The sequence below is a fragment of the Cyprinodon variegatus genome, unplaced genomic scaffold (genome assembly GCF_000732505.1).
Source record: "Cyprinodon variegatus isolate N-32 unplaced genomic scaffold, C_variegatus-1.0 Scaffold91, whole genome shotgun sequence".
Taxonomy (NCBI): Eukaryota; Metazoa; Chordata; class Actinopteri; order Cyprinodontiformes; family Cyprinodontidae; genus Cyprinodon; species Cyprinodon variegatus.
In genome coordinates, this window is record NW_015150544.1 from 868640 (window position 1) to 884593 (window position 15954).

The 15954-nt window shown below is 42.6% G+C and overlaps 1 protein-coding gene across 4 annotated transcripts in view; it reads left to right on the forward strand.

Moving 5' to 3' along the window:
* Window positions 1-1905: 1905 nt before the first annotated feature.
* Window positions 1906-15954, forward strand: part of LOC107084057 (histone-lysine N-methyltransferase ASH1L-like) — a 31224-nt gene continuing 17175 nt past the window's right edge. Inside the window, exons 1-4 of one of the 4 annotated variants that reach the window (XM_015373703.1) lie at window positions 1906-2105; window positions 3021-3126; window positions 7869-8622; window positions 10274-14627. In XM_015373703.1, the coding sequence (XP_015229189.1) occupies window positions 8020-8622; window positions 10274-14627 (4957 nt within the window). In that variant the 5' untranslated portion in view covers window positions 1906-2105; window positions 3021-3126; window positions 7869-8019. The other 3 variants (XM_015373704.1, XM_015373701.1, XM_015373702.1) reach the window with 3 other exon arrangements.

Sequence of the window (15954 nt, forward strand, 5' to 3'; positions counted from 1 at the left end):
TTTGAGGGACATCAACCAGATTTCGGCTACATCTGGCACGTTGCAACTGTTTCTCATGACCACAATGGTAAATATGTGACAAATAATTAGAGATGCACCGATCTAATCTGATACCACATACTGATCCATACTGATCGTTGCGGGTACTGGATCAGTGCATCTCTACAAATAAATTAAAGTCAACCTAAGGAATGCAGTGGATTATATTTATTAGGTATATGTAAAGGCTTAATCCAAGTTGCAGGATTCCCTACATTTTCTCCTCTGTTTATTTTATAAATGTATTATTAAGTATGATCTGAGACAGGAAAAGGACTAATAGTCAGGTAAAATAGTTTAAGACAATAACTGAAAAAGAAATGGATGAAAAATGAGTTTTACTTGTTCATAAATTAATGTTGCAACTATCCCTTGTGACTGTTGCAATTTTCTGCATATATCTGACAATTTCTCTTCACATAATTGTTTTACTCCAGAGTAGGAGACAAATGTGAGTTTACTATGTTAAAATGTTGTTATTCAAATAAAAATAGCTTGTGAGAAATCTAGTGAAAAGTAAAAACTGTTAAACTGTCCCCACATTAAAGTCTGTCCCTTCAGTGACAGCCTTCTGCACCTTAAATGCACCAGGGAGTGAAATCACAGATCCTTCCTCCCAGCAGCTGGAAGACTTTATAACCACCACTGCACAACCTCAATAAGTTGTTACATTCATGCTGATTTTGCGTAGTTTCTACCTTTGTCAGTTAAATAAAAATTTACAAGTACTAATATGTACATAAATTAATACGTTTTTATTAAAATAGTTATTCATCTATGATTTTACTGAAGACTCCTAGATGACTTGCACAGACACATCATTTTCTCTTTGCCCCATAAAACACAAAATCTATTTTTGCTTGAATTCTGTAGTTATCATTTTTAATGTTAGTATATTGATGTGCATATCAATATACTAACATTAAAAAACCACAGTGTTTTGTCAAGTAATTATTAATATATGAAAATTCTAAATGTTTTGAATATTTTATTTGAGAGTATTACTGTTGCCACCATCTATATTACAGGGAAATAAATGGTAGGGGTGACGACAGGGATGGCCACATGGGCGGTTCTAGACAGGGGCCAACTGTGGCCAGTGCCCCTGTAGATCATGTCCTGGCCCCAGTTATGGCCCCTGTACTGAAGACATAATACTCATAGTAATTCTAATGATGATCTGCGCTGGAACAGACATGGTCCTTTGGATCTATTTCAATTTAGTTTTTACAAATTCTGTTTTACTAATTATAAAAAAAAAAAGGTGATAGCTTCAGTGGTATTGAGATAGGATCCCAGTTTTTCTCAGCTAAATGTTTTTTTTTAAGCGAATAATAAAAAAAAATACTTATCAGTTTTTCTAGAGGTCTAATTCCAATTTTATTGAAAACTTGATTTTTAACTTAAATGAAGTCAAAAATATGCACGGCAACCCCTGGCCCCCCATCTAGCTCCGCCCCTGGTAGTTTGACCCTGAGGTTCTGCCACTGATCCACTCTCGGCCACCCCTCGGTGTACATTTATTATTGCCTGTCCACCCTTGTAATAATGTTCTGGCTACGCCCCTGAATTTTAGAGCGTACAGTTCGTTTATTCAAAGGCTTTTGTGCTGCGTTCAAGTTCTGTGTCTCTGTTGTTTCTATACTGTAAACGTTATGTGGCTGATTCTCTGTGGTGGCTAACCTAGGCGGTACCAGGAGTCTGACAGTTGGCTGTTACATACCAGCGAACACACCCTGAACTAACCACAAGAAACTATTAATGGCCACCTAAAATAGAAGCTAAAACGGTGCAGATATACATGTTTTTTTGACCAAGGACCGCAAGAACCGCTCAGAACAGTCATTTCCACTCCTCTCCTCCTCCTCCTCCTCCTATCTCCTCCCTCCCCTCCTGAGTGGGACTCAGAATGCCCGTGTTGAACAGACACAGTAGCGATACGGGGCTGAGCAGACATGGAGGCCCGATTAACGAGAGAGGCCCGCGCTGACACATCCAGGCCCAGCTAACGGAGAGTCGTTGTGGATTTCAGAGCACCTCTGTGGATATTACAAACATCACTCGCTGTAAGGGGAAACTATTTCACCGCCTCTGGAAGGAGAAAATACTGGGAGACCCATTTCGGGTTTCTGTTGATTCAACGCAGCCGCCATTTTGTTGACATTTTTTTTAATAACCTTACACGGCTCTGCATCTGCTGTTTAATACAACGGGAATATAACTGCAATTTTAAAAGAAATTGCTATTCAGAGTCGACATTATTGTGCTTTTGCGTTTGAAACCGAATGCGGACATTTTTATTTTTATTTTTTTGCAATAGCTTCAGTGTAGCTATTGCATCGTTAGCCGTCGTAGCTGAGATGTAGTAACACGAGTGCCTACGAGAATGTGACGGAGATGCAAGATTATGGACATCACTTATCCCCGAGTTGTGACATTTACTTTCAGTTACCGCAAATCGTCTTAAAGCTGTAGGCGTTTGCTAACAATTACAAGCCTATTTGGAGGGTAGGTTCATGTTGTTGCTGGGTGAAATTAGCTTAAATCGCTATTAAACTGGCTTCTGATTGATAGCTAGTTAGCAACTGCCAGTACCAATAATACATAAGGGCTGTCTATTATTGGACGAGCGTTAGCTAGCTCTTCATTACTTTATAAAGGGATACATTTGGAATTATAGGGGTTGTAGTAATAACAGATTAATTCAGTTATCCCCTTTATCTTTTTCTAAATACGTTTTTGTGGGGATGCTTAGCATGCTGGTACCCAGCATCTACTCCCTTAGTAACTTTGGAGCTGGGATTTTTTGTGTGGATTCTCTTAGTGCAGAAAAAAATTAGATAAATAACAAATTTTGGATTTTCTTTGATTTCTAGTTCTTGTAGCTCCGGGGAATTTGTTCGGATTTGTAGCTGTTAGCAACTCTGGAAAACCCTAGATCTGATTGTGTTTTGGTCTTTACCATTTTTTTTTTTCAGCAGTTGGAAGCTAAATGATAATAATAAAATGTGGCCACCACGTTGATGCATGCAAGAAGACAGGACGCGGGGCCAAATGACGTGAACGTTTCTGGACACATTTTCAAAGGTAAGTGTGCAACAGCAACAAAAAGCTGTTTATTAACTGTGATCAGATCTAAAAGTAACGCCTCTTTTTTGTTTTCTCCGTGTAACTGATGATGAATTCGCACCACACACATGATTAATAATGCTTAGAGCCATTTCTGTGTTTAATGCAATGAACTGCTCGTTTGGTTTGACATGGATTTCCTCAGTCAGAAAATATCAGTATGACTAAACTACAAGTAGCTATTTAACAGCCATTCCCATGAGGGCTTGTGTTGACTGTACAGGAAACTGAATGCAGATTATATTATTTGCTGTATTTTATTTTGTATAACATCCCTAATTATATCACATTACACAAAAAACACATGAGCCTTGTTTTAACAGCAATGCTCAGCTGCAGAGCATGCCTGCATGCTCCAGATCTGACACACACCTGTCATTGCTTTTGCATTTTATTCATACCCTACCACAATCCAGGTTCAGGGTTTAAAACACCACAGCTGCTTCTTTTCTCCAAGGGTCACGCTCCGTTATGGTTATATTGCCCCACTCCATTGTTAGGCAATGCACAGTTAAGGTAGTAGTAAAGGAATTTGGCTGGTTCTTCCCCCTGAGTGGGGCTCAGCCTGTGCAAATACCGATGGAGTATAAAGCCCTGGTGGAAATGACAGGGCAGACGCCAGCCCCTCATGTGAATGATGTGGTGGAGGGTGGAGGTCTGTGAGTGGGTGGGTTGGATTCTAATGCTTTGGCCAAGGGGAAATCAGCAGTTATGAACAACGTGTGCAAAAACGAGGAGAGAGTGAAAGGAGGGGAAGAGAGCCAGTAGAGGGGAGGAAAGAAATGGGAGGGGGCGCGGGAAGTTGTTTACTACGTTCCTCTATGCTCTGTCGTTTTTTTATTTGGTCGTGGGCCTGACATATATGATAGATTCTTTTGAAAGTCGGATTATTTGTTCGCGTTCAGAGATAATTCTTTGTATTTTACATTCTTCTCAATTCTCTGAAACACAAAGAAAGCTGACTAATATGCTAAAACAAGAGGTGGTGTTATGAACTGTGAGATATGAACTGTGATCCATATTGAAATTAGTGTTTGTAGGGTTTTGCAAAAGTACCTTGATGCTAAACCTGAAAATGACACCCTTTAGGGTTGGGGATTGTTGATCTGAAATTAGACAAAGGATTGGTCAGTGGCTGACTTGTCTTAGCTGTATAAAGGTGAGAGAAATGATTGGACTTTTGGTTTGAGCAAAGACTTGTGCTTGAGCTACTTTTTTTTCTTGATACAGTGCCCTATGACAGTATTCTTACTCATCTTATTATTGCAAATGGCTATGGACTTTTAGTTATAGCCATAACCTTTCAAGTAGTTGTTTTTTCCCGATCAGTAAAAATCTGAAAAGTGTGGTGTGAATTTCTACTTGGTTCCCTTTACTTTGATAACCCTAAAGAAGTTCCAGGGGAACCACTTGCGTCTACAAGTCTCATTATTATTTAACAGAATGTTTTATTTTAAATCGGTATAAATGAAGCTTTTCTGTGAAAGCCTCAGTGGTTTCTCGGGGAACATTAGAAATCATGGAGCATAGAGAGATAGGTAAACACCAGAAATGTTTGGGATTCAATTGTGGAAATGTTTAAAACAAGATTAGGTTATGAAACTCAAAGTCAGTCCATCTTCTGAGGTGGAAGCAGTATTGCGTAACTACTAAACTAGCAAGAAACGGCAAACCAACTAAACTGACAGGCTGTGTCTTGAAAAGGTGAAGCAGCCAAGGGGCTTGTGGTATCTCTGGATTGGTTTGTCAACATGAAGTCTTTGATATAATAATTTTCTTAAAGAAATCAATTAGGCCTAATTCACATTTCAGATCCACTCTGTTATGAGTTCCTAACTGAAGTTGAGGTTTTGTAGTCGTTTTGGCGCATGCAGAGAGCCACAATAGTATTCCCATTGGAACGGTGACACAACGCATAAAGGCAGCAGAAAGATGGGTCAAAAACAGAATGAAAAGAAGAATGTTTGTTTCTTATTTTTTTAAAAAACAGTGTGAGATCTGTTTTTTTTTTCCTCAGTTCTTACTGTAGTTGTTGTACAAACAAGGCGACTGTTGCCCCCTCTAATCGAATGTTGTACTCGAGTGAGTTTTAAATTGTAGCACTTTTTGAAGTTTACAACTAGACATGTAGGGGGACACAGCAAAACTAGGAGAAGATGCAAATCAAATCTATTCATATTTTCCTTCCAGTTCATGATTATAAGGTTACTTTGGGTTTGTAAAGAAATACAATGGATTGTGTGTTTCTAACATGAAAAATGTGAAGACGTTCAAGTTATATCAATATTTCAGCAAGGCGTTCTCATATTAACGTAGATATCCAAGAATGACAAATATATTGTCAGTGCTTTACAGAGGTGGCAAGCAACAGTCGGTCGGGTGACGGATGGGGAGGAAATCTGTTTTTGATTAGTTTAAAAAGCACATATAGTTTGTGTGCTGTCCAGGTTTGCGAAATCGCACAAAGAGGCTTTAAAGAAATGCAGCAAGGGTGAAGAGATTGATTGAGTGTTAAATAAATGGGGAGGTTTGGGTAGACTGGGGTTTGTGTAATAAGGGGGGTGGGAAGTTTTTAGGAAAAAGGAGAAAATGGCAGAAAAACTTCAGGTTAAAATAATCTAAAACCTATGCTTCGCAGTTCAACTGAAAACATATTACTTCTGTTTTTTTGTTTGAGTCATAGTCTAAAGCAAACATTGTTAAAGGCCTGACGTACGACCTATTCCGTTTTTCTTCTTGCCGTTACTCTTGACTGATGAGTCGACTTATTTGACTTTCCTGAGGCTCCATTAAAGTAGCTCTTTTAGTGCTCATCTCTAATGTAGGGGGGCAGGAAAACCGCTGGCACATCAGTGCCTAATCGCTCACTCTCAGTTGCTGCTGTGAGAGGCTGGGAAAGGCTGCCGGATCGTCTGTCTGGTCCCAGAGGACCCAATGTGCTGAGGTCACAGTTCTGAATTGCCTCCAAATGACTTCACAAAGAGAAAGCACCTGCTTGGGGGCGAATCTGCCTTAAATCACTCAGTGGCTGCAGGGAGCCGTAGACAACTTCATTGAATTGAGCAGTTCTCTGTGGAGTGCAATTAACAAGCGTTCTGTTGTTGCTGGGCTAATGCCTTTCACTAAGTCTTAAAGCTTGGATACTCTGTGACTACCTTTCCAATGGGTCTAAGGATATATTGGCTATGGACCTCTTGGAAATTCTTTATCGCAGGTGGACAAATCAGAGTAGCTGCGCCAGATGTTGGATTTCTTAGGTAGAGGAGCGACGGATGTGTAAGTGGGTCACATCATATTATAGGCTGTGAAAAGAGCACACTATAAAAAGCCAACTAGACAGAATAAGGGCCACTCTAAAACTACAAAGATAATTAGAAATGGTCTTTGTGCATCTGTTTTAGATTACTCACAAGGTGCTTTTTATTTAGATTATTCTTTTTGTTGTGAGCGGGAGCAGGAGCGTATCTGCTTTGAAGGTGTTATTAAATGAAAGGCCTTTGTGCTCTGGTATTTTATGTTCCCGGATAAACACTTTTAATAGCAACCATAGAGTCCAGATTGGGTTGAAGAACAGTAAAATTAGATCAATACAGGATGTATAGTTTTAGAGCTCTTAAAAAAAAGCTAAGGAAAGGTATACAGCAATACCCCAAATTACCATGGGAAGGTATAACTGCCAAAAATGTATATATTACCCAAACACATGGTGGTTGTTTATTCGTATTAAAACAATTGTGAGAAAGTTCTGGTTAAGATCACAACCCAGTGTTTTTTTTTTCTTTCCTAACTTTATTATTTGACAGCGGTAACACTCTGAAATGGAATTTATGATCTTAAATAACAGATCCATTCGGCCCACTTCAAACTGGTGTGAGTTTAGGCAGGTTTGAATGCTCTACTAAACTGCCAGAGGCTAAACAAACAAGCTCTGGTCCATCCAGGCTAGTAGGATTGCTTGCAGGTGAGCCCTGTGATGTCTCTTACAGATTAGATTTTATATGAGCACCTCACTGGTGCTCATATTGGGCAGCATTGATGTTCTCAAGGTGGTTTGACCCACTTTCAAAAGTGCGTTGTTGGCATTATCTTTCCAATCGAGCTGAGTGCCCTGCTCTGTTCTGGAGTGGAAATGCCATGAGAGTCTCTTTAAAGCCAGACTAAGCATGTTAAAGTTTTTTAATAATTAAAGCTTTTGCAACGTGTGAGGAAGCAGGTACTTGCTCTAGAATACCTGCTTCATTTAAATTGGGTTAATGAAACAGACTTCTGGGAGGGTTTGGCTGTTGCTATGAAATATTCCAGTACTTCTCCTCTATAATCACTGAAGGCCTTTTTAGGTTCTGCTTCCACATACTCAGAGCTTCAATCTGCCATTTGTTTAATTCCTTAAACAATATACTTAAAGTACACACCTAAAACAATTGTACTCAACCTGACTGCCAACTCCTGTTGTGTAGTAAAGAGCGCTACATAAAGGTGGTATTTTCATGGGCAGATCTCTGTTATTGTTGTGTGATTGACCGTAGCTCCTGCAGTCAAGGATAAAAAAATGGCTGTGGAAAGCGATACTGGTTCCTGTAATGAAAACACACCTGTAGTTTGCTTTTTACCTTTAAGGTCTCCTTAGAAGTATTGCTGCAGTGATTAACTGGATTTGTTTGTTGACCTCTCTTTCCTGTTTTACTTGTCTCTACTTACAGTTAAAGGACAGAGAAAGTGGGCTGGACAGCCAAGACGGGAGACAAGCCAGTTTAAAAAAGGAGAGCTACCCTCTCCCCTTCTTTACTCCTACCCCATTCCCAGAACTCTACCTGGTATACCCAATAAGCATCCACACCCCTGAAAGTTCTGATGGATCAGAAGGTTCAGGGGCAAACTGCAACACCTCCTCCTCTCCCTCTCTCCGCTGGTGTTACAGTGGAGCGCGAGAAGGAAGGAGGGGATGAAAAGAAAGAAGAGGAGGAAGGAAAGAAGCAGGAGAGAGAGAAAGAGGGATCTGCTGCTGGTGCTCCTGGTCCAGGTGGGCAAGGAGACCCAGGCGGCGACCAGTCCCATTTCTCCATCACAGAAAGCAGCCTTTCCGAGGGTAATGTCAAGCTAAAGATCGGCCTGCAGGCAAAACGTATGAAGAAACCCCCGAAGAGCTTGGAGAATTATGTATGCCGACCAGCCTTCAGGGGTACCGTGAGGCACACAAGTCGTGGTGGAAATGGCGCACGAGGAAACCGGGCTGTGACCGCAGGAGATGGAACGAGTGGTCAGAGCCAGAGCCCTTCAAAGAGCCAGGGGAAGGAGAGAGAAAAGAGTCCAAGTGTGAAAAAAACACCTGCTACATCATCATCATTAGTCCCCTCTGCTAAAGCTATTACACCTTCTTCCTCTCCTGCTGCTCCTCCTGGCATCACCAAAACCCTATCACCCTCCCAAATAAATGGGAGTGCTCCAGCTAAGAAGGTAAGAGCAGATAACATCTTCATTTTAATGTTAGCCTCATCGTTATTAATTTGTAGCGTGCATGACTGAGCATACTTTTTTTTTTTTAGCTGTGCACAAGAAAATAAGCTTATCTTTTGCCAGACTCACTGGAAATGCCTCTGACAAAATGACAGGCAGTAGAGCAATGACTCTACCAGTATCAGGGGTTCATGTTAGTCATAGATGTCGATACCAATACTTTTGAAATGTCGTGATCAGTACAACATTCTGATACTCAGGGTTATCACCTAACCATTCCTAACATCCTTCACTCATTTCTGCCCCTTTAAATGTTTTTTTTTTTTTTTTGGGAGGGGTGATGCACGGTGATGCCCACCAAAGCTGCCTTGATAATGACTGTTTTATAGCTTAAACAAAGAGAATGGCTTCAATTGCTCTTTAGATTTCATTGTGTTCACAGTCAGCCTGTCTCTTTTCATCATGGTAAACTCTCCGTCTGCTCCGACTCTCCTCTGTCTGTTTGTGACCCCGGCTTTTCCACCCCCCACTCTACGACCCCTCTTAGTGGCTCTCCCTCACTGTCCCCAATTTGACCCCACCAAGTAGCTCCTCCTACTTTTTCCTGATCCAACATAAAGTAGCTCAAAAATTTGTTCAATAAAATCGGAATTCATAAATGAATACACAGTTTTAATTATACCTTTTTTGTAGAATTTTTTTGAACTATTTTGTATTTTGATATAATTTGAGACATTGTTATATTATTAAGCTTGTTTGGGACACAGCAAATACATTTACTGACTCGAGACTAAAATTAGACATTTTTCTACATAAAAAATAGAGCAATGGTAAAAAAAAATTATACAAAAGCAGACAACAGCAGTCCTTGTGATCAGAGCTTCAATAAGCCATTCATTAGTTAGAATGGAACAATTCAAGGGTAGACCTCATTTCAATTGAGAAACTGATGTGGCTGGACGATATGGGGAAAACTTTATTACAATATATTTCTTTATTTTGTTCCATACAGTATCATTTATATTGATACAAACTAAAATAAAACCCTCAGAAAAAATTGCCAAGTTTTTGCAAAAACTTAAGACCGTTATTTTGCCACTTTTTAGAAATAAAACTCCTTCCATATAACATTTCAGAAACATTTGATTTAAAAAGAAAAACTATAGAAAAAAAATTGAAACACCAGCCTGTTGTAAATGCTGTAGTTAAAGACTTTAATGGATGTTGAAATATTAGAAATGTGATATCACTGTTATTGAATTAAATTATAATGCAATTTTTATTAATATATTATTGTGCAGCCTGAAACTAGCTAAACTGAAAATTGAGGTTTAAAAACATACTCGTGGTATACAATTTAAAATAGCCTTTGTTACCTTGCAAAACAATAATTGAATAATGGCCATTTTAGTCCTAAGAAACAAAAAGCGAGAGGACAAAAAATCTGTAGCTGTAATTAAAGTTAAATATTATTTCTTGGCATACTGACTCAATCAACTCAACACAAATATGGACCACTTTTTTTTTTTTTGTAAAAACCTTCAGAGGAACATGGTCATTTTTTTTGTTTTTTCTCCGCTTTCAACTTCAGATTTATCTGCTACTTTGTGGTGGTCTTTATCCCTTACATATTTGTTTGTTTTTCATGCAGGGTCCACCAAAGACAGACTGCAAGTCAGATTCAAAATCAGTCACTAACACGTCTGAAAGACCCCTTAACCTCCACCGACCGCCACCGGACAACAAGACGCATTCATCTGGGAAGAAAACGCCAACTCCGCAAACCCCCTCACGGACATCTTCGCCTTCTTCACCACCTACCGCATCAAAAGAGCCGAACTTTGAAGGTGTCAAACCTCCTTATTACACTTACAGCACTGAAGGTCAGAAAGACAAGGACAAGGGTGTTCAGAGTTGTGGACCGCCCACTGTCACTGAGAAACTAGCCCAGCTTATAGCAACCTGCCCACCATCAAAGACTCCTAAGCCAACAAAACCCACGAAAACTGATTCAAATCCTCCTCTTCCAAGCTCAGGCTTCATGGCTCCCACAGCCAAGCAACGAGACAGGGCAATGGCCAATAGGAACACATATTCAAGACTGATGCACCTTTCCCCACCACCCCCTGTGTCAAGACCTCCTGGTCGCCCTTATGGCTCTAGGAACAGAGATGGCGTCTCAGAGAATTCCCCCACCCGGTCACAGCTGGGGAAGGAGGACTCAGACGGGGCAGGAAAAGCGTTAGTAAGCAGCATCAGTAACAGCATTAGCAGAAGTAACAGCAGAAGTCGCAGCAACAGCCCTGCGTTCACTCATAACCGCCCAATAGTTGCGTCCAAGGATGGCAACTACGACCGCAGCAACAGTCCCAGTGGTCTGTCCAAGTCACAGTCACGTGGCCCTCACAGCTTGCCATCCTCGCCATCTTGCCCTGTTTCTTCAACCTCCTCTTCCATCTCAGCTGAACAGAAGACTGTGACTGCAGTGGGTCATCTAGACCCCCCTGCTCCTTTTCAAGGACACCATGCACAGGAGTCCCCGCCCCTGGCAGAGGAAAGTAGAGCAGGTGAGAGGGAGCAGGCGGGTGACAGCCCCAGGGACTTGAACAAGAGCCCTCTTATAGCAGCAACAGGAAAACCAGATGGCAAAGATAAGGCTGTAAGTAATCAATCATTACACTTTGAGAGGGGGAGAAGCTCAAGTCCAAAAAAACGCAGTCCTAACAGGGACAGTAGCCAGACGAGGCGAAACACCAGTCCTCCTGAGCCTATTAGGCAAAGGACGCCTTCTGCATCTGAGCCAGATGATGAAGAAAGCCCACCAACCCCTCTTAGAGACGATTCACCTGATTCATCCCTAGACTCACCTGATGAGCAGGAGAGTAAACCCCTAAAGAAACGCAGGGGAAGAAAACCCCGCTGGGTAATGAACCAGCCACATACCCAGCTGTCAGTTCATGATGGTCTCTTTGGTGAGAACAAAACCAGCATGTCTCTATCTTCAGGTTTAGAAACTCCATCTCCACCAGTTAAGAGACCTGTAGGCAGGCCGCCAAACCCAAATAAGGTCAAACTGAACCCTGTGCCACAAAGATCAACATCACAGCTGTTTCTGCCCCAACCTAAGAAAAGGGGACGGCCAAAGTCCAAAATGCCAAGACTTGATGCCCCAGCCACAGGGAATTCCTCTTATAAGCTGGCCTCTTCCAAAGTCTTTTCATCTTTGCTTAAGTCCAAAGAAGAGCAGGACCCACCTGTTCTTCACCCGGAGGTAGACCTAAACCCTCCTAAGCCTATGCCTAGAAAACGTGGACGTCCCAAGCGCCTTCCTCCTACTTTACCCCAGGAGGGTCAGCCTCCCACATTAGCTCCTGAGTCAGGAGACATGGGAGACAGGCGGTTTTGCAGCAAAGGAAACGGGCAGCTCATTATGAAAACTATTATCGGAAAAATCAATAAGATGAAAAGCGTGAAGAGGAAACGGATTTTGAATCAAATTCTGTTAGGGCCAAGAACTGAAGAAACACCTAAACACAGCACTGTCCCTGTGGCTAACTCTACAGAAGCTACAACACAGTCTTTGTCCTCCCTGGCTGCTTCTTTTGGAGGGAAATTAGGCCCTCAAATTAATGTTAGTAAAAAGGGAACAATTTACATGGGAAAGAGAAGAGGGCGAAAACCAAAATCTGTATCCAGCCACGCAGCCAACACACCGGAACCTTTCCTGTCTCCGAGCACCACTTCCCCTCTACATCATCACTCTCAGTCCCAGCACCACCAGCTGTCCTCCTCAGAGGTGTTCCCCTCTCCCTCCCTCTCACAGTCTAGCGGAGGCCACAGCCCCATCAGTGATGCCAGCTTTGTTGAACCCAGCTCAGTGCACTTTTCCCACTATTCCAGCTCCCATCATAACCACAGCACATTCTCCTTCCCTCCCCCAACCTTTTCGGTCCCCAACAAAGTCCTGGGCTCATCATCATCCTCATTGGCTGCAGCAGCTTCCCAGAAAAAGTCTTGCCGGGGGTACCCTCATCATCATCATTACAGGCAACAGTTTCACTATCATAAGCTGTCTCCTCCTAGGCCACTCCACCCGACCTCCCCTGCTCCTCTTAGCGAGCTAAAAGAAGCCACTCCGTCACCAGTCAGTGAGTCACACAGTGAGGAGACGGTGCCCAGTGACAGCGGCATAGGAACAGACAACAACAGCACATCTGACCGCGGAGAGAAAGCTGGAGGGACAGCGGGCTTGGGCGGAATTTCTTTGCCAGCTGCAATGGGTGGTGGTTTATTAATGCCGGGTGTAATGAGCTCAGCGATGGCTTCAGGAATGGGCCTCAACTCCAGAGGCAGACGAAGACACTCTGCTGTGCTTATGGAGCATCCTTCACCCTCTCCATCACCCCATGGAACAAGGTCCTCACCCGATCCTAAGAGACCCCACCCGGCAGCTCCCACCTCATCATTACTGGGACACAAGGAAAAACACAAGCACAAGTGCAAACGGCGCAGCCACGGATGTCCCGGCTACGACAAGATGAAGAGACAGAAGAGGAAACGAAAGAAGAAGTACTTGCAGCTGCGGTCTCGAAGGCTCGACCCTGACTTTCTAGCAGAGTTGGATGAGATCATCGTGATGCTGAGTGAGATACGGATATCGCACCGCTCCACGGGGCACCGCCTCGGCAGTGGGATCAGCATGGCAACTGGAACCAGTCGGATGCCTGGGCTGGGGAGTAGAGTTGGCAGTGGAATCGGGGGCCCAAGCGGCCCCCCTCCTCATCATTATGTTCACAGGGACCTCCTTCCCACCATCTTCAGGGTTAACTTCGGCAGGTTTTACTCTCATCCTGCATACTCCTGCGACCCTTTGCACTATGTTCGTAAACCAGACATGAAAAAGAAACGCGGACGGCCTCCAAAGCTGAGGGAGTCCATGTCTGAGGTCCCGTTTGTTCCGGGGCTTGGATTCCCTCTCTCCAGTGGAGGTTTCTACCACCCTTCCTATGGTGTCCCTTACTCCTCAGGACCCCTGGGGTTGGGCTATTACAGGGGCTTTCCTCCAGCGAGCGCACTATACCCACACCCGCATCACCAGTCACCTCACACGGCCCCATCACATCACTCTCACCACTCACCATCTTTTCCTCCCCCTCCTCCCACGTCTTACATGCACCATCACCACCCTTCACATCTCCTCCTGAACCCCTCCAAGTTTCACAAGAAGAAACATAAGCTGCTCAGACAGGAGTTCTTGGGTGGAGGGAGGCCCCCCGTTCTCTTCCCACCCATGTCCTCCGAGCTGTCCTTCAACTGGCACCATAAACACAAACACAGGCACAAACACAGAGAGCGATGCTCAGAGGAGGACCGGGAGGAGGTTACAAGGAGTGGCTCAGCGAGCCGTGTTGGTGCAGGGATTCCTGAAAAAGGAGCTGCTAGTAAAGGAGAGCGAGTTGGAGGTCTGGGAATGACGGAGTCTTTACAAAGATGCAGGTTTGGAAGAGAGCCTTCAGGCACCACTACAAGTAAGCAAGCTTCTGCCAACTCTCCATCCTCGTCTTCATCGTCATCAGCAGAAAGGTACAAACGCAAAGAGGGCTCCATGTCCTGTCTAGGACCTTCCAGGCTTACACTGGACAGCAGCTCCAAAGGCCATCATCCAGTGTCGTCCTGGTTCAGAATGGGAGGCACCGAAGCAGACTATTCTAAGCTTTCACGGAGCCAGATGGCCTCTGGCCAGGGCTCGTTCTCAGATGGACGGGCAGGGGAGCCTGTAGACTGCTCAGATAGTGAGGACGATGAGCCTCTCACTCCCACAGAGGATGTGGAAGCTCACGATTCTCCTAATCTGACAAATCTGTTCGCCTCTGCTCTGACAAGGACTTCGCTGAAGGGAGGAAGGAGCAGAAAGAGTGAGACGGTTACGGGAAACTCCAGCTTCTCTCACATAGATCGGCCAATGAGGAAGGAGCGCTTGATGTCAGCTGAAAGGAGAGAATTAGGTGAGTCCAGTTTGATTTAATAAAAAGGTCTTTGATATGGCATGAATCTATCATGTCACTGTATTTACTTTTCAAGTAATTAAAACAAATCTTTATCTGGCTTTTTCCTTTCAGGGGTTGCCACAGCTAGGTATTTGTCTCAGTCTTACCGTAATTAATTTATATTATAAAACTGGTGTATATATATAAAAACTCTACATTATTCAATTAATATAACCAAAATCCAAACTCTGCAAATGCAGGAAATAAGACTTTGAATATTGGATTTAGGAAAAAACATTTTTTCAAATATTATAACTTATACAAAGAAAATAACTGGTAAATACAGGTAATAAACTTCAACGTGTTTCTGCTTTATTACTCAGAACAGTATAAAAACCTTTAGAAAAAGGGGCTGAAATGATCAACCTTTAAAGTTTTTTTATAACATTAAAAATATATATATAAACTAACAGATTTGTAAAGTTGAGGATTGTTATACTAAGCAGATTTTTTTGTTTTTCAAACATTGCCATCTGGCATACCAAGTGGGATCTAATATTTTGTTTGATCTTCACACATCGGCTCATGTGTGCTTGATGAAACCTCCATTGTGTATTGGAGGTTGTTCTGTGGTTGCTGCACGAATGCTCCGTACCTCAGTTGTGGCTACAACAAACAAAAACTGATCAAATAGAAGTTCTGCTTCTGTAGCCCTCCCAGCTGTCTGCCATCTGTAAATTCAAATAAGATCAAAAAGGCAGCCTATTTTTAGCTGATAAAGATGTCTGTTTCTCTGTAAATTTAACGTTTGATTTTGTAGTTCTTTTAAGTATTACTTGACAAAGAAAAATGGATGTGTGATTACTTAAAGTGCCTCAATTTTGTCAAAGAGTCTGCAATGTATTTTCATGGGATTAGTACTATGAATAACTGAAGTGTTTGGTCTATATGTGTAGCGGTGTCATAGTGTGTTGATACCTCAGTAGAAAATCAGTGGAAGCAAAAGACTTCAGGCAGGAGTTCACCTTCCAGTAGGACAACAACCTGAAATGTACAGCCTGGGCTACAATGGAAGCTCCAGACCTACATATGAAAAAAAAAAAAAGACAAAATAGAACCATGAGGAAGTGGAGGGGCTGTTGGAGGATAAAAAAGGATATTTATACAAGTTCTTCCCGACAACTTCTGAAAAGAATCTATAAGAACTTCTTTTTTTTTTTTCAAACTCTGTGTTCTGCAGCGTTCAGTATGAGGGTTTTTTGCAGCATTCCCACCGTATTTAGCGTGAGCCCAGAGTAAGTGCTGTTCAGCAATAAACCTTGCAGCTGGGTTCAGTTAATGTCAC